Consider the following 18,817-nt stretch of genomic DNA (forward strand, 5'->3'; position numbering starts at 1 on the left):
GGTTGATTAACATAAAGACGATGTGAAGAATTCTTGTGCGTCAGGAGGAACAGGATTTGCCATCATCTTTGGACAACTATTTGATCTGATAGAATATCATAGCCAGCCCAATTCTATTCTTACACAGTTATCCATTCAAATACAATTTCCCACAGCAGGCACAGAATAAGATCATGGGCAGGAACTGTGGCTAATATTCCACTCTCCAGCCGAGGAAACCAGAGGCATATGGTAGCACTACCTCTGCAGCCGAAGCTAGCCACTAAAGAATAAACCATGAACATTCTTGGTCTGTTCATCTGCAGTACCACCTTAGATAATACTTTTATTCACTTAAGCCACCAGGAAATTCTGTGTAATGACTAATTAATACCTGCTGAGGAGGCTGTATGTAACCCTGAGGCTGAAGCACCTGCTGAGCTGTGGGATGTCCAGATGCCGAATAGGGAGATGCAGAGAGAGACTGCCCCGGCGAAGCTATGATGTAACCAGGCTGCTGGGATATCACTGGGGCTTGAAATACAGCAGAGGTAGTCTCGGGAGCTTCAGTAGAACCTTGGCGGCTGAGGGTCATCTGCCCGAACTGGTTGCCAAGATCTTCAGGCTAGTTTGCATATAAAAATAGAATTACCCAAACTTCATCTTCACAATTCAAGCAACAAAACTAATTCAGTAAACTGTCAAACACAATTAATTTTTGATGATGTTGATCCTCGTAAATTTGCACAAAGTACACATATTGATGGAAACAGAGATAGAATTGTCATCGACAAGTGACACATGAATAATAAAAGGTGGTGCTGGAGGGATAAGCTACACATTCTGTTACCCCCCAACAATTACATATTAACACAAATATTGAACACAAATTAAGTTTTTAGTTCAGATATATGTTGCTTTTTTAAGCACTGGAACAAATGAATATTGAAGACAATGAAAGGGAAGAAGTGCACAGAAGCAGAATGTTATGCCACAAAGACCATTTAGCCCATCAATGGGCTGGAATTCCAAAACAGCTATCCACCTAATGCCATTCTTTTGCACATTCCATACACCCTTCCCACTGTTTCTTTATTTCCCAGTCTGATTCACTTCCCTTAAGATAATGTGAATTCTACTTCTATCACCGATTCTGGTTTGGCGTTCTGTTTTCGAACAGCTTTTGTTTTTGAAAAAGTGTCCTAGCTTCTCCCCTTGTCATTTTGGTGATGATCTTATATTTGTGTCCTCTGGTTGCTGACTCACTAAATAATATTTTTTTCTTTACTTATTTCACAGTTCTTTATAATTTTGGACATCCAAATGTCTGTCTTAGCCTTAGCTGTTTTACTAAAAGGGGTCACAGTTTCTCTAATCTTTGCTCATATCTTTCATTCCTGGTGTCATTCTCAATAAGTGCCTTCTGCACCTAATCAAAGATCTTGATAACCATCCTAATGTGGGGAACCCCAAACAAACAAGCACTTGGAATTTACTTAGGGGCCCTTCTGACCTCCTGCTATAACTTTGAAACATCAGAGTTAAAATATCTAGTAATGCTGACTCTCCAGTTATTCCCAAAGCTACAAACAGGACATCACAATTATTCTCTGCAAATAATTGAACTGCATCCTAATACAGACCTATCATTACTGTCTTGTTTTCATACTGACCCCATTTGGATCACCCGTGTGTGCTTACATGTGTTGACAGCTTTATCAGCCTGTCATCTCACTTTTACAAGTCTGTGCATATGAACTTTGCAGGATCTCTACTCCAATTGAAGTTTGATCAAGTAGCGTATTCTTCTCAAAATGTCTTCACTAAAACCCAAATGATGCAAATTCTGGTGCCTCGAGTGACCTTGTGCGCTGCGCAGCCAAGATGCAGATTTTTGTTTTGCAGAATCCACGATAAGGTGCTTGTATGACAGGAAAGGTGTGGATGCAGTGCCTAACATACAAACATATTTGCATTCCTCAATGGTCTGCCACTTTCCACACAAAATGGGAGCGAAATTCAGCTTTATACGCTGTGGGGAAATCACATGCTGAGAACACACATGAAAATGCTGCAAAATGGTGGGATGTACATAATTTCCACTTGTCAGAGCGATCCATTATTCCACTAATCACTTCAAATAACAAAGAGGAACCAACAAGGAAATAGACACAAGCAGCCTCTCAGGTTGTCAGTTTGCTCGCTGAGCTGGCAGGTTTGTTTTCAGACGTTTCATAACCATTTTAGGTAACATCATCAATGAGCCTCCAGTGAAGCGCTGGTGTTATGTCCCTTTCCATTTGTGTGTCTTGGTCTCTTAAGGTGGGTGATATCATTTGCGGCTATTTTTCTCAGGGAGTGGTAGATGGCATCCAAATCGATGTGCTTATTGATGGAGTTCTGGTTAGAATGCCAGGCCTCTAGGAATTCCCATGCGTGTCTCGGTTTAGCCTGTCCTCGTATGGATGTATTGTCCCAGTCAAAGTGGTGTCCTTCTTTGTCTGTACGTAAGGAAACTATTGATAGCGGGTCATGTCTTTTTGTGGCTAGTTAGTGTTCATGTATCCTGGGGGCTAGTCTCCTTCCCGTCTGTCCGACATAGTGTTTGCTACAGTCCTTGCACGGTATTTTGTAAATGACATTCATTTTGCTGGCTGTGTAAGGGTCCTTTAGGTTCATCAGCCACTATTTAAGTGTATTGGTAGGTTTGTGGGCTACCATGATGCCAAGGGGTCTGAGTAGTCTGGAAGTCATTTCAGAGAGGTCTTTGATGTATGGTAACGTGGCTAGGGTTTTGGGTGCGTTGTGTCTGCTTGTTTGGGTTTGTTGTGGAGAAATCAGTGGACTACGTATATTGGGTACCTGTTCTTCTTGAACACGCGGCGTAGACAGTTTTCTTCTGCTGTTCGTAGTTCCTGGGTGCTGCAGTGCGTTGTGGCCTGTTGAAATAATGTCCTGATGCAGTTTTGTTTGTGGGTTTGGGATGTCTGTGTGTGTTGTTTTCCTGTAACGCTGGTGTGAAGTTCTCCATTAACTGTTCGTTCTACTGGGACATCTAGGAATGGGAGCCTGTTGTTGTTCTCCTCCCCTCTTGTGAAATTTATGCCAGTAAGGAGATTATTGATGGTGTTGTAGGTTTCCTCTAATTTGTTCCGTTTTGTGATGATAAAACGTTTCAACCATGTAGCAGACCCAAAGTTTGGGTTGGGTAGCTGGGGGGGCTGTTTGTTTGAGTCTCTGCATTACTGTTTCTGCTATGAACCCGGACATTGGTGATCCCTTGGGTGTTCTGTTGACATATTGGGTGGTTATTGAATGTAAAGTGGGTGGTGGGGCACAGGTCCACTAGCTTGAGGATGTTGCCTTTGCTGATGAAGTTGCTGCTGTCTGGTGTTTGTGTCCTTGGTTCATTTAGTAGTGCAGTCAGTGTTTCTTTGGCCAGGTTGATGTTAATTGATGTGAACAATGTGAACATATCAAAGGAGACCATTATTTTGTTCTCTTCTATCTTGGTGTTTTTGATGGTGTTCAGGAATTCTTGGGTGAAGTGAATGGAGTGGCACGAGTCTTCTACTAGGTATTTCAGTCTTCAGTGGAGTTCCTTGCTAGGCAAAAGTGAGGACTGCAGATGCTGGAGATCAGAGTTGAGAGTGTGGTGCTGGAAAAGCACAGCAGGTCAGGCAGCATCCAAGGAGCAGGAGAATCGACGTTTCAGGCATAAGCCCTTAATCAGGAATGAGGCTTCTGAACCAAAGGGGTAGAAAGATAAATGGGAGGGGGGTGGGGCTGTGGGGGGAGAAGGTAGCTGAAAGTGCAATAGGTGGATGGAGGTGGGGGTAAAGGTGATAGCTCGGAGAGGAGGGTGGAGCGGATAGGTGGGAAAGAAGATAGACAGGTAGGACAGGTCATGAGGGTGGTGCCGTGTTAGAAGATTGAATCTGGGATAAGGTTGGGGAGTGGAAATGAGCAAACTGGTGAAGTCCACATTAATGCCACGTAGTTGGCGGGTCCCAAGATGGAAGATGAGGCGTTCCTCCTCCAGGCGTCGGGTGGTTGGGATTTGGCAATGGAGGAGGCCCAGCACCTGCATGTCCTTGATGGAGTGGGAGTTAAAGTGTTTAGCCACGGGCAGTGGGGTGTCCCGGAGAAACAGAATGTTTTCTGAAGCACTCTGCAAAGAGGCAGAGACCGCATCGGGAGCAATGGATACAGTAAATGATGGGTGGATGTAGAAAGCTCTTTTGGGGCCTTGGACAGAGGTGAGGGGGAAAGTATGGGCGCAGGTTTTGCAATTCTTGCCATGGCAGGGCAAGGTACCAGGAGGGGAGGGTGGGTTGGTGGTGGTGTGTGGATGGGGGTGGACCTGACAAGAGAGTCACGGAGGGAATGGTCTATATGGAATGCAGATAGAGGTGGGGAGGGAAATATATCTCTGGTGGTGGGGTCCATTTGTAGGTGGTGGAAGTGGTGAAGGATGATACAATGTATTCAGAGGTTGGTGGAAGGTTAGTTCCTTGGCTCGTCTGTACATCAGTGTTCCGGGTAGTGAGACTGTGGGTCTGAGAAGGGGCGGGGAGGGGGCCTGGTTCGTGTACTTTCACTAGTCCATAGAAGCGGGGTGTCTTGGATCCATCTGGCTTCATCATCTGTCTCGTTCATTTGCCTGGATTTATGAAATCTTTTCAATATGGATGTAACACTGTTTTCCAGTTGTCGAGTCAAGTCTATCACCACCTGTTGGTAAGTGTTGGTATCTGTGAGCAGTGAATTCGCTTTTTCAATGCACTCTGTTCCATTTAGAATGAGGGTCATGCTTCCTTTGTCTGCAGGTAGGATTACAATGTTTTTGTTTTTTTTGAGTCTTTCTAGGGCTTTCCTTTCCTGTGTGTTGAGGATGTTTCCTTCCTTTTTCCTGCTTAATGTTGGCACAACTGTCTATCTGATAATCTGCTGGGTTTTTTCTGAGAGTCCTTTGTCCTTCAGGGTAAACTCTCATACTGCTCGGAAGCCCTTTCTGTCCATGTCTCTGCAATTGTAGTTTAACCCTGTTAAGAGGGCGGCTTTTTCCGTATGTTAGTAGTCAGTCCAATAGGTGTTGGCTGTGTTGTTCTTTTGTGAGAGCTTATCCAGTTTTTCCTGTAGGGCTAGATTATTTCTTTTTTTGTGTGTCTGCTATTGTTTGATGCTTATGCTCATTCTAATGCGTCTGTCTATTCATGGTCTATCACATTAGCATATGAAGTTTTTTTGGCGCAAAATATCCCGAATGTATTTGTGGAGTCGGTTGTGGGCACCGTGAATCATTTCTCTCAACATTCTGCAGCTATTCTGTTCTGCTATTCTCTTGGCTAGTGGGGTGTTGAGCCCAACTAGGAAATATTATCACCCATCTTAAGAGACCAAGACACATAAGTAGAAAGAGGGACATGACACCCGTGCTTCACTGGAGGCTCACTGATGTTACCTAGTTTAATGACGAAATATCTGAAAACAAACCTTTTTTCAGCGCAGCGAGCAAACTTACAACCTGAACCTCAACCTGAGGTATAAGTCTTCTTGAAAACCAAAACCAGCCTCTGCCTGTTGATATATAGGAATGACCAGTGTTATAAAGTCATAGAGAAGTACTGCATGGAAACAGACCCTTCGGTCCAACTCATCCATGCCGACCAGATATCCCAACCCAATCTAGTCCCACCTGCCAGCACCCGGCCCATATCCCTCCAAACCCTTCCTATTCATATACCCATCCAGATGCCTCTTAAATGGTGCAATTGTATCAGCCTCCACCACTTCCTCTGGCAGCTCATTCCATACACGTACCACCCTCTGTGTGAAAAAGTTGCCCCTTTGGTCTCTTTTATATCTTTCCCCTCACACCCTAAACCTAAGCCCTCTAGTTCTGGGCTTCCCCCACCCCAGGGAAAAGACTTTATTTATCCTGTCCATGCCCCTCTTGATCTTGTAAACCTCAATAAGGTCACCCCTCAGCCTCCGACGCTACAGCGAAAACTGCCCCAGCCTGTTCAGCCTCTCCCTATAGCTCAAATCCTCCAACCCTGGCAACATCCTTGTAAATCTTTTCTGAACCCTTTCAAGTTTCACAACATCTTTCCGATAGGAAGGAGACCAGAACTGCACGCAATATTCCAACAGAGGCCTAACCAATGCCCTGTATAGCCTCAACATGACCTCCGAACTCCTGTACTCAATACTCTGACCAATAAAAGAAAGCAGATGTTGTTAAAAAATAGACAACAGCTTATATTTACACAGCCCCTTTAACATAGGGAAACATTTCACGAGCACGCTCAGGTGGTAGTTTAGCAGATTAACAGTTGCAGTGATTATTTCTCAACTACAGTTTCTTTTAATAACTTTACTATCTTGTGGTATGTTATTCTCCTGTGACAACCATACAGTGAAAAGCAGTGTTTTATTGATTCAGAAATGTGAACTTTGCTGGAGACCTCTGGTTAAGCAATTTCCACTGCGCCAATCTCAGTTGCATATTGGAATCAAAAAGATAGCTACTGCCATTAAATCTAATATTCTGAAATGAACTTTCACTGGGATTTACGGTCCTTCCTACATCAAGTAAATCAGATCTTTAACTATGTTGATATGATGGCTGAAAAATCTTCCATGGCAGATGGAAGTAATACTAAGCACAACAGGCTTTCTCGAATCCCTACTTTGAGAGTGTACAAGCTGCCTGACTTTGCTAACACAGCATGTGGTGAAGCAATCTGGGGACAGTGTCTGCCGATGGCATCACAGTCTGGGAAGTGTGTCCTGCAGTCAGCACTCTTTGAAGTGATTTATATTGTAGATAAAGGGGAACCAGTAGACATATTGTATGGAGCTTTCCAGAGGCATTTGATAAGGTGTTGCATCAAAGGATTTTGTGAAAAATAAAACCTCATGGTGTTTGAGGGTGACACATTATCATGGATAGAAGACTGACACACAGAAAGGAGAAAGCAAGAATCAATGCACAAACAAAAACAGAAATTGTTGATAAAGCTCAGTAGGTCTGGCAGCATCTGTGTAGAGGTATCAGAGTTAAAATTGCGGGTTGAGTGACCCTTCCTCAGAATTGGAATTAATAGATCTTCTTCATCCTGGCAGGAGGTCACTGGTGTGCCACAGGGGTCAGTGCTGGGGCCTCAACACTTTACAATATATAGGAATTTTTTGGATGGTGTGACCAAAGGTGGGGTAACTAAATTTGCTGATGACATAAAGATAGGTACAAAAATGAGCTGTGAAGAAGATATAAGGAACCTACAAAGGGATACAGATAGGTTATATGAGTGGACAAAGATCTGGTAAATGGAGATCATGTAGGAAATGAGGGAAGAACAAAAAACTAAATGGTGAGAGGCAGCAGAGCTCCAAGATGCAGAGGGATCTGGGTGCCCAAGTGGATGAGTCACAGAAGTTTAGCATGCAGGTACAGCAAGTAATCAGGAAAGCTAATAGAATGTTAGATTTTATTGGTTGGGGAATTGAAAGGGAGAATGGGAAGACTAAGCTTCAGTCATAAAGGGCATTGGTGAGTGTGCATCTGTCTACGGTGTACAGTACTGGTCACTGTACTTACAGAAGAATTTTAATGCATTGAAAGCAGTTCAGTTTGTATGCAATAAGCCATTAGCAGACTCTTTGCTAGCAGATCAATGTTCATTTAGTTATGGTGGTGGGAAATTCCTGCTTAGTCACATAAAAATGATCTCCAGTGCCACTTGGTTGCAGAGTGTTCTTAGTATTTCACCTAAAGTTGCTAAATATCTGGTATTAACTGATAATGTTGAGTTTGTAGCAAAAAGCAAGGCTGACATACAGGATGGAAATACAGAAAAATAGGAGCAGGAGTTGGACTTTCAGCTCTTCGAGCCTGCTCTGCCATTCAATATGATCACAGCTGATCATTCAACTCAGCACACTGTTCCCGCTTTCTCCCATGATCCTTTTCGCCCTAAGAACTCTATCCAACTCCTTCCTGAAAACAGTCAATGCTTTAGCCTCAACTGCTTTCTGTGACAGAGAATTCCACAGACTCATCACTCTCTGGGTGAAGACATTAGTCTGATAGGTGTTTGTTGCACTCCCCCCAAAACATCCTTCCTCAGATAAAGAGGCTGATGCTGCACACAATGCTCCAGGTGTGCCCTTACCTATACAACTGCAGCAAGACATCCCTGCTCCTGCACTTGAATCCACTCATTATGAAGGCCTGCTTCACTTCTTGCTGCCCCCTGCAGGCTTACCTTCAGCAACTGGTGTACAAGGACAGCTAGATCTCATTGCACCTCCTTATTTCCTAATCTATCACCATTCTGATAATAATCCACCTTTCTGGTTTTGCTCCCAAAATCGATAAACTCACATTGATCCACATAAACTGCAACTGCCCACTCACTCAATGTGTCTCAATCACACTGAAGCACAGTTCACCTTCCCGTCCAGCTTTGTGCTGTTTGCAATCTTCAAGAATTACAATGAGTTCTCTCATAGAAATCATTAATATATATTGCAAATAGCGAGGGTCCAAGTACTGATCACTTAGAAACCTCATTAGCAACCACCTGCCACTCAGAAAAAGACTCTATTTCCTGTTTGCCAATCTATTCCCTATCCCCATTCCCACATGCTTTAATTTTACATGCTAATTTCTTACATGGGACCTTATCGATAGCCTTCTGAAAGTCCAAACAAACCACATCCACCAGCACCTCCCCCCCCCCATATCAACTCTACCTGCCACATCTTTGAAAAATTCCAGTAGATTTATCAAGCATGATTTCCCTTTTGTACATCCATGCTGATTGTCTGATTTTGTTGTTGTTTTAGAACATAAGAGCGGGAAGAAAGAATTGGCAGTCTGGCCCTTCGAGCCTGCTCTGCCATTCAATAAGATCATGGCTGATCTTTTCATGTACTCAGATCCACTTACCCACCTTCTCACCGGATCTCTTAATTGCTTTACTGTTCAAAAATAAATCTACCTTAGCTTTAAAACGTTTACTGAAGTAGCATCAACTACTTCTCTGGGCAAGGAATTCCACAGATTAACAACCCTCTGGGTGAAGAAGTTCCTTCTCAATTCAGTCCTAAATCTGCTCCCTCTAATCTTAAGGCTATGCCCTCTTGTTCTAACTTCACCTGCCAGTGGAAACATCCTCGCTACTTCTATCTTCCCTTCATAATATTATAGGTTTCTCGAAGATACCCTCTCCCCCGCCCCCCCCCCACAATCTTCTGAATTCCAATGACTATAATCCCAATCTACTCAGTCTCTCCTCATAAGCCAACCCCCTCAACTCCAGAATCAACCTCATGAAACTCCTGTGCACCCCCTCCAGTGCCAGGACATCCTTTCTCAAGTAAGGAGACCAAATCTGCACACACTACTCCAGATGTGGTCTCACCAGCACCCTGTACAGCCGTAACATAACCTGTGTTTTTAAACTCAATCCCTTTAGCAATGAAGGACAAAATTCTATTTGCCTTCCTAATTTTTTGTTGAACCTGCAGACCAACCTTCTGTGATTCATGCACAAGGACACCCAGATCTCACTGCACAGCAACACGCTGAAACTTTTTACCATTCAAGTAATAATCCTTTTTACTAACACTCCTACCAAAATGTGTGACTTCACATTTATTTACATTGTATTCCATCTGCCAGACCTTTGCCCACTCACTCAATGTACCTCTGCACACTTTGCTCTGCCACTCAGCTTCGTGTCATCTGCAACCTTTGACACCCTACATGTTGTTCCCCAACTCCAAATCACTTATATAAATTGTAAATAATTGCGGTCCCAACACTGGTCTCTGAGATCAGTGTTCTGATATTAAATCTTTTGTAATGGACTCTAGCATTTTGCTATGACCGATGTCAGGCTAACCAGTCTATAATTCCCTGTTTTCTTCTCTCAACCTCCTTTTTGAAATGCTTTTTTATTGCACATCTGCTTAAGGGTGTTCAAGTCCCACCTCCCCCAGAGGTGTGTCATAACGTGCCCAAACAGATTGATTAAAAATCATTGCATGCAGCAACATTAAAAAAAGGGGATAGCTGCTATCTTTAGGCTTATGGTGCTTGCTTCACTTGTTCCAAGTAACAGAGAAAATAAGGTGCAGCCATTAAGTGCTCTGCACTTAGGTGACAAGCATTTTGTACAAGTGTAAGTATTCATGAATTTGCTAGTGTATGTTGTCCTACATTGTAAGGGATAAGCATGTCTTAAGTGGAAGTGCATAGTGGACAATATTGAGTTAGCTATACCCTATCCAAGAGTCAGCATTGAATAGGCCAGAAGACATGCAGCCAGATCAATAACACTGGCAGAAGCTAAATTTATTTGGCAGATAATGGTAGAGATAAAAACTGAAAATGCTGGAAACATTCACTGGGTCTGGCAACATTTATGGAGCTTTTGAAATTGAGCTAATGATTCAGGTTCTGACATTTCAAAAGGAAAACCAGATGCTGCTGTGCATTTCCAGCATTTTCTGTTTTTGTTGCATTTTCCAACATCTGCAGGACTTCGCTCTTGTCATGGTGCAGACATGTTGACATTAACTATAGAAGCTTAATTTGCAGATCATGTATTTCATGGGTCAGGGCTGAACAGTGTACAACACAACCATAACTTAAACACATTAGTACAGATCAGAATTTTACATTCAACACAAAGTGTCCTTGTCTGGGTGCCTGGTTTACCTTATCGGAATTAATATTGATACCAATATCAATGAAACAATTCTCAGCATCTTTGCATACAACACTGGTTTGTGATTTTATCACAGGAGTGGCTTATTAAAATGAAGGCATCACATGTTAGGATGGAAGCAAACCATTAGATTTCATCAAGTGTTCATTATTATCCTAACTAGAATGAAAACATAGAACTTGTTTCAACATTTATTTCTCTAACATCTGCCTAATCAAACCAAGCCCATTTAGAGACTTTACCTCAAACTTCGAGTGCTCCAAATCAATTTGCAAACAACATTTAACTGGGCACCATCTACTCACAATGGCATGGCAAAAAGACATCAATGCTCAGCATGTGGTTTCTCCAGATCCTAGCAAACTAAATTTTACTAGTGCATGCAGCACGTGGAATGAAGGCTGACTTTAACGGGCATCCACAAACTTTGTGGTAAGGAATTATCCAAACCTGAAACACTTCACATTTTATAGCAATTCAGCAAGACACAGCTACCCTCAATCTGGATCATCTGAAGTCTGCTGTAGCAAGAGATATTTAGTGTAATCATTTTGGCTTTCTGAACACTGTTTTGAGTGGTTCTTGTGATGCAGTCAGTGGTAGTGTACTTATCTCTGAACATGGAGGTCTGGGTTCAAGTTCCACCTGCCCTAGATGTGTCATAATGTTCATCAATATAACATCAGTAAATAGGTGCTCAAGTTGAGGGATAGTGTCCCTACGCTGGTACAAGGATCCCTGTGTTCAAATTCCACCTGCTCCAGAAGTGTGTAATTACAGCTTTGATTAGAAAATCTATCAGACATGGTTTAATAAATTGGCTAATAGCTGTTAAGAAGCTCTTGCTTGGAGGGGGTCGTTAGGGCCAACTGCCTGCGCCTCTCTTCCGCGGTTACGTTAGGACCCGGGTGTCCTTGGAGAAGGAGCACGCGGTGTCCACCAACACCCTGGGGTTGTTCAGGGAGAGGTGGGCGCCACAGGGAGTGGAGTGCATCATTTCCCCCTCCAATGCTATTTTGATTTAGTCCCTGCCCTTCCCCTCCACTGTTTTGATCACACAGCATTGCCCTTTGATGTGAAGGGCACTGCTCGTCACAGGCCACTCGGGTGTTTTCCTATTTTTCCTGGTGATGGAAATTGAATAAAGATTTGTACACCTTGTCTCTCACTGTGTCTCACACCTCGCACACACACACCATGGGTGCTGGGGATAAAAATAATAAGCACTACCGCAGTTAGGCGGTAGTGTGGGGGTTAAAAAGAAAAAAAGAGAAAAGAAAGAAAAAAAGAAAAAGAGAGAAAGAAAAAAAACAACAAAAAAAAAGAAGCTCTTGCTTGGAGGGGGTCGTTAGGGCCGACTGCCTGCCTCTCTTCCGCGGTTACGTTAGGACCCGGGTGTCCTTGGAGAAGGAGCACGCGGTGTCTACCAACACCCTGGAGTTGTTCAGGGAGAGGTGGGCGCCACAGGGAGTGGAGTGCATCATTTCCCCCTCCAACACTATTTTGATTTAGTCCCTGCCCTTCCCCTCCACTGTTTTGATCACACAGCATTGCCCTTTGATGTGAAGGGCACTGCTCGTCACAGGCCACTCGGGTGTTTTCCTATTTTTCCTGGTGGTGGAAATTAAATAAAGATTTGTGCATTTTGTGTCTCTTTAAAAAAAAGAAAAAAAGAAAAAAAAAAGCTCTTGCTCATCAAGTTTATCTAGTAAACAGCTCAATCAGTTAGCAAGTTTCTTTCCTTGGCTATGCAGTTAGTTATCATAGCCAGAGTGACTATAATTGACCACTGAACGTAGAGGTTGAGGAAGAAACATTGCCCACAATTCCTGTTCCTGGTCAAGTGAGTGTTGCTGGAAGTGCACATTTACAGAAATCAGGTGAGGACTGGATTCAGACAAGGCCCAGGAGATTTTGTTTTCTGAGAATAAAGGGTGTAACATGCTATAATGATTCCACTAATGGTTACATAATGCAGAGGAACAACAACAGAGAATCACTTCACCATTACTAAGCTATAACCAAAGGATTTCCCCTAACACTGACTAACCAAACTGGCTATTGCAATTTTCATATTTGAAGCTAGCTGTCATTGAATGTCAATCCAGTTGTGGTGGCACAGTGACCTCACAGTGCCAGGAACCCAGTTTTGATTCCAGCCTCAGGACGTGTGGAGTTTGCACATTCTCCCCGTGTCTGTGTGGCTTTCCTCCCACAGTCCAAAGATATGCTGGCCGGGTGAATTGGTCATGCTGGATTGCCCTTGGTGTAAGGTGCATTAGTCAGGAGAGGGGATTGGGTCTGGGTCGGTTACTCTCTGGAGGGTTGGTATGGACTTGTTGGGCTGAAGGGACTGTTTCTATACTGTAGGGAATCTAATCATCATTCTCCACTCATTCTGTTCCGATTATGACTGAGTTCTTTTCTGTTCAACAAGTGATCATGCTTCAAGAGCTACATTTCAAGTTTCTGAATCGGGTCTTGAGATGCAGCTGTGCTTTTGGATAGCAACTTATGGAAAGATTCTACTCTCAGCATCATGGGACATCCGATTCCAAGAGTTATCACTGGAACAGGGTTGTTAGGATGCACCCCTCCCCCATGCACAGTCAGGAGAGGTAGAACTTGATACAATAGCTTAGTGGCTCAGCAGTTAACATTGCTGCCTCACCACACCAGGAATCCAGGTTCAATTCCATCTTCAGGTGACTGTCTGTGTGGAGTTTGCACATTCTCCCAGAGTCTGTGTGGGTTTCCTCCAGGTGTTCTGGTTTTCCTCCCACAGTCCAAAGGTGTGCAGGTTGGGTGGACTGGCCATGCTAAATTGTGCAGGTCAGATGGCTTAGTCACTGGAAATGCAGGGATAGGGTGGATCTGGGTAGAATATTCTTCGAAGGGTCGATGTGAACTCGATCAGCCAAATAGCCTGGTCCCATACTGTGGGGATTCTATTAGTCAGTGCTGCCAATGCTGATGAGTGATTGCATCAATCATAAGTTAGATTAATACTTTCCACATTGGTGAACAGTGAGTGATGTAACTGCCCACTCTGGCAGAGGCTTTGAATGTAGTATTTGATCTTCCCTTCTCAGTGGAACACAGTATTTTAAACTTGCTGTGACTTTTTGTTTTTGCTTACTGAGGGGAGGGATATCACTAAAGGGGAGGTAACCAAGTTCACTTTACTATGGGTAGACATGGAAGAATTCCCATCAATTTTGCTCTAACATCACCCCAAGCTCCAATCTCAGAACAGTGCTCCCTACCACCCGAGTGTGATATATTCTATTTCCAGGCTTGGCATAGGATGGTCTCTGACTAGAAGGATGGTGATAATCAGGGTAATTTTGTGCTGTGGAAATAGGCAACAAAGACAGCCCAAACCAACATTGTATAAGACTCATTCTTGCACAATTACATTATGCTTGAAGACCTAGCTCCCAAAAATGCTTTCCACCAATACAAGAACTCTCTGCTTTCTCTTTTTTGCCTTTTGCATCACTCCTTGAAAAATGATCTGCAGTGAAATAAATGATCAAAATATGGCCCAGCACAAAATGAAAGCTGCATTTGACCTAGCATACAGTCAGGAAAAGTCATTAGTTTCCTCTTCTCTGTGCCTATCAAGATGTGAAATTTAATGTTGGAGGTGGTTCCTGATGTCACCTTTACATGAGGGATACTGCAGCTCTGTAGACCAGTATCAATTCTAGCAGAACATCTCTTACTGTGTTCTTTCCATATATTTTAAACAATATCTGTTCTAATACCTGAGTAAGGGTGCAGTTTTGTGCCAAATTCGGTGCAGTTCAGGTTGTCTAGGCAAGATTGAGACTGCCGAATTCATTTTGCACAGGATTCTTACAGGCAAGCAGAGACTGTTTAGAGTGGCTTTTCACCTTCACAACCTGAGTTGGTTCAATGTTATTAGTCAATTGACTTTCCCATGTAAGTTTCATAATACATTACCTACCTACATGCTTTTGAAAAGAAGTCCAAATAATCTAGGCACTGATTACACTCTTGCAAATGGTTTGACTGAATGAGACCACATTAAATAAAGAGAACTGTAATCACTAACCAACTTTATGTGGGTCACCTGATTGCAATTTACTGAATTCAGGGCACGAGCGTAGCAAGTTAGTTTGAAACACTGCATTATTGACACATCCCAAATTAGTTGAATATATTTTGTCATTTATATCAAGATGTTGGAATGCAAAAGCAGCAATGTGCTACTGAGACTTTATAAAGCTCTGGTGAGGCCCCACCTGGAATACTATGTCTAGTTTTGGTCCCCATACCTCAGGAAGGATGTACTGGCACTGGAGCGTGTCCAGCAGAGATTCACACGGATGATCCCTGGAATGGTAGGCCTAACATATGATGAAAGGCTGAGGATCTTGGGATTGTATTCATTAGTGTTTAGAAGGTTGAGGGGAGATCTACTAGAAACTGACAAGATAATGCATGGGTTAGAAAGGGTGGACGCTGGGAATTTGTTTCCGTCAGGCAGGCACAGCCTTAGAATTAGAGGGGGTCAATTTAAAATGGAAATGTGGAGACATTTCTTCAGCCAGAGTGTGGTGGGCCTGTGGAATTCATTGCCATGAGTGCAGTGGAGGCCGGGACATTAAATGTCTTCAAGGCAGAAATTCCTGAAGAAGGGCTCTGGCCCGAAACGTCGAATTTCCTGTTCCTTGGATGCTGCCTAACCTGCTGTGCTTTAACCAGCAACACATTTTCAGCAGAAATTGATAAATTCTTGATCTCGCAAGGAATTAAGGGGGGAGTGTGGGTAAATGGCATTGAAATGCCCATCAGCCATGATTGAATGGTAGAGTGGACTCGGGCTGAAAGGCCTTACTTCCACTCCTATGTCTTATGGTCTACAGCACTACTTGGCTGTGGTATTACTGATCAACCTGCCAATCCTCAACTGAGTATAATATCTGAACTTACAGTTTTGAGTTCTGTATGTGCTATGTATGAAATGCATCCACTGGGTCCCACAGCACAGTTCCACATTTCCCCCATCCCCACAGTGGATTGTTGGAACCACTTTGCTTGAATCACATAACCTGCTTTAATATTTTGCATGTGACTTTATTTTGAAAATGTATTTTTTTGCATTTGAGTGACAATTAAATTTTGACTTTGAGGAACTGAAAAGTATCATCCATTATTGTTCGGAAGAAGGGGTTACTAAAAATCACCACAAAAGACAGGCAAGACCCTAAACAATCCCCTTTTCTCTCCACTTCTGAGAAAGTGGACCCATATTAAGTTACAATCCAAGCCCTCATCGAAGTGGTTATCTTCATACAAGGCTATACAATAAATGTTGGACAAGCAATTGATAGAGTGGTAGGTGAGACCAGGGAAGTAATTACATCTAATCTTATCCTCACTGAACGAACACACACTTATCAACCAGAGGCACTGCATAATACAGTCAGGGCAGGAAATCTGGTCGTTTCTTTCTTCCCTTTCAAGTTACAGGGACGTTGCAACTCCAAGCACCTCCACAGCTGACCTTCTGTGGGAGATAACTCAGTCCAGCTCAGAGCAGGAATTGAACCAGAGACCTTCCATGTCTGTGTGCCTCAGTAGAGTACTGGAATGTGCACTTAGCCAAAGTGCCAATGGGACAAGGCTATCCGAGTATGTCTGTGAATTATAAAGTCAGGATTACAGGCAAACTCATTTCCGCAATGGAGATGGTTTGTCCAATGATTTTATTTATGCGGAGTTTATAATGTTAAATCATTTGTAAATGGAGGTTTAATTTTGGGACAAGGGCAGATGGAGAAAGGAAGAGTGAAAGAAACACAGCTAGGTCCATCTGCCATACATTAATAATGTATCTCAGTTGGCAAACACATCCTGTTAGACATGTTGTATAGGCAGACGGCATTTGAATTTTCATATGTAAAGTTCTCTCCCATTCCACGTTGAAGGCAGGAATTGATTCATTGTGGAGGCAGTTTACATGGATACTTCTTTTTCCCATTAAAAACAAACAGCATGAAAAACAAAATCATCATTCACTGGGGAAGCTCCAATATTCCTGGACCCTTATGCTTCGGTTTCTCACTTTGAGCAGATGTTAGTAACCAGTATAAATTCAAAGACTCTACTGGTATCCTTTATTTATCCAAATTTAATACCACTTCTGTGGAAGACTTGAGGGTAGCACAGACAAACATGCAACACTATTGACGTACACAGGCAGAACTAAACATACAGAACTGATAACATGTACCATAGTGTATTGCTGGGGAGGCGAGACTGGCAGGAGAACTTGGGGGCAAGAGGTCGCAGAATACTGGATAGGCTGTGCAGAGGGCTGCAGAGATGGCAAGGGCTAAGAAAGCCAACAACACAGAAAGTATTGGAAAGAAGAAACACAGGGTTAATGTCATCATCATCATCATCATCATCACTGCACAATAAACAAAAAAAAACTTTAGACAGACATTCTACAGCAATTTCTTTTTATCTTTGTCAAACCAACACTTGCTTTTCCCTTTAAAATGAGGGCATAAATGGTTCCTTTGTCCCCTCCCCAGTCCCATTTAATCTTTCTGCACATCTTGCATTCAAGAGAACAAGGAGGCAATTGGTGTTTGCCAATGTCGTTCTTCAGCCAGCTGCTGGTCAATGAACGACATGATCCTGTAATGACTCCCATTCTGATTTTACCCCTGCCCCATAGGCCTCCATCTGATGCTGAGACAGCATTTTGGTGGAGATTAGGAATTTAGCGCATTTGGGCTGAATCAAACTGATACCCCTCCACTAAACAGCCCGATGTGTAACCACTTTGAGTTGGTTTGCAACACAAAGATATTCAAAATGAAAAAATCTATTATAAAAGTCATGAATACAATCATTTTTGCAAAATGCAATTGTATAACAATAACCTATATGCTCTGTTGCACTGAGATGTAAACTGTACATATAACCAATTTATACAAATGAATTTCCTTTGAGACTGCCCATATCCTTTCCAGTGTTAGCAGACACTATAATCTCTGGTACATAAATTTCAACTTCTGATGTATTTTAAATGGAAGGGAGCAATCTAGAGGTTCCTTAAATCAAATCATTAACTGAAATTGGGAAGATGCGTGCAACAGATTTCAATTTTAAAACTTTGAGAGTGTTGAATCTACACGAATCTAAAGTGATGATTATATGAGGAGAATGTTGAATTACCTAGTACAGGGAAAGTCATCCTCATTGCACTTGGAGATTAAAGCAAACAAGAACAGGAACTTCTTCATTCCATAAGGGTAAAACAAATCCAAACTATCAAGTGATACTATCCTTTGAAGAGTGTTCCACGTTACAAAGCCATAAGGCAACAGCCAATTCCACACACAGCAAGAGTCTTAGGGTCTGCTTAGCCATCCCTTTCGTTGATGGATAAGAACCTATTTGTACCAGTTATCCAGCTAAAGAAAGATCTTCCACTCCAGTAAAAAAAGTCCTCTAGTGAATATAGCAAAGGCTAAGCCAAGTGACAGTAATCTGTATGAATTATTTATGCCTTCTGGAGGTAGGACCTGCAAAATCTTCTAATGCCTATCTGGAAGTACACATGCATGAAAACAACTTACACAACAATCTTTTCTTCCTGTACAATCTCTAACCTACTCATAGTCTCCTGAGGTCTCAAACTATCCCCTTTCTTTAAGCATAGTGCCTATTCTTGCGCCATTTGCAAATACCAACACGACGCCTCGAACTTCAAATTATTTACATATACGACAAACAGCAATGGTCTCACTACTGATCACTGGCGGACATCACTGCTCAAAACAAAATTCCATTAACCAATACATACTATTTTCTGTTCAAATAACATCCAATCCATGCTGATCCATCCAGTCTCCATAACATCAGGATGTTTCAAGTAGATAATATCTTCCACATGGTGCTCTACCAAATGTCATAGAGTCAGAGATGTATAGCATGGAAACAGACCCTTCGGTCCAACCCGTCCATGCCGACCAGATATCCCAACCCAATCTCGTCCCACCTGCCAGCACCTGTCCCATATCCCTCCAAACCCTTCCTATTCATAT

The 18,817-nt window shown here is 42.7% G+C and overlaps 1 protein-coding gene across 6 annotated transcripts in view; it reads right to left on the reverse strand.

The window, feature by feature from the left end:
- LOC132805866 (R3H domain-containing protein 2) overlaps nucleotides 1-18,817 on the reverse strand; it is a 273,216-nt gene that overhangs the window by 39,875 nt on the left and 214,524 nt on the right. For 5 of the 6 annotated variants that reach the window (XM_060821189.1, XM_060821193.1, XM_060821191.1 and 2 more), the window contains 2 exons: nucleotides 16,990-17,091; nucleotides 374-604 (listed from right to left, as the gene is read on the reverse strand). In XM_060821189.1, the coding sequence (XP_060677172.1) occupies nucleotides 374-604; nucleotides 16,990-17,091 (333 nt within the window). The remainder of the gene's footprint in view (nucleotides 1-373; nucleotides 605-16,989; nucleotides 17,092-18,817) is intronic. The other variant, XM_060821192.1, reaches the window with a different exon arrangement.

This window comes from Hemiscyllium ocellatum, chromosome X (assembly GCF_020745735.1).
Source record: "Hemiscyllium ocellatum isolate sHemOce1 chromosome X, sHemOce1.pat.X.cur, whole genome shotgun sequence".
Lineage (NCBI taxonomy): Eukaryota > Metazoa > Chordata > Chondrichthyes > Orectolobiformes > Hemiscylliidae > Hemiscyllium > Hemiscyllium ocellatum.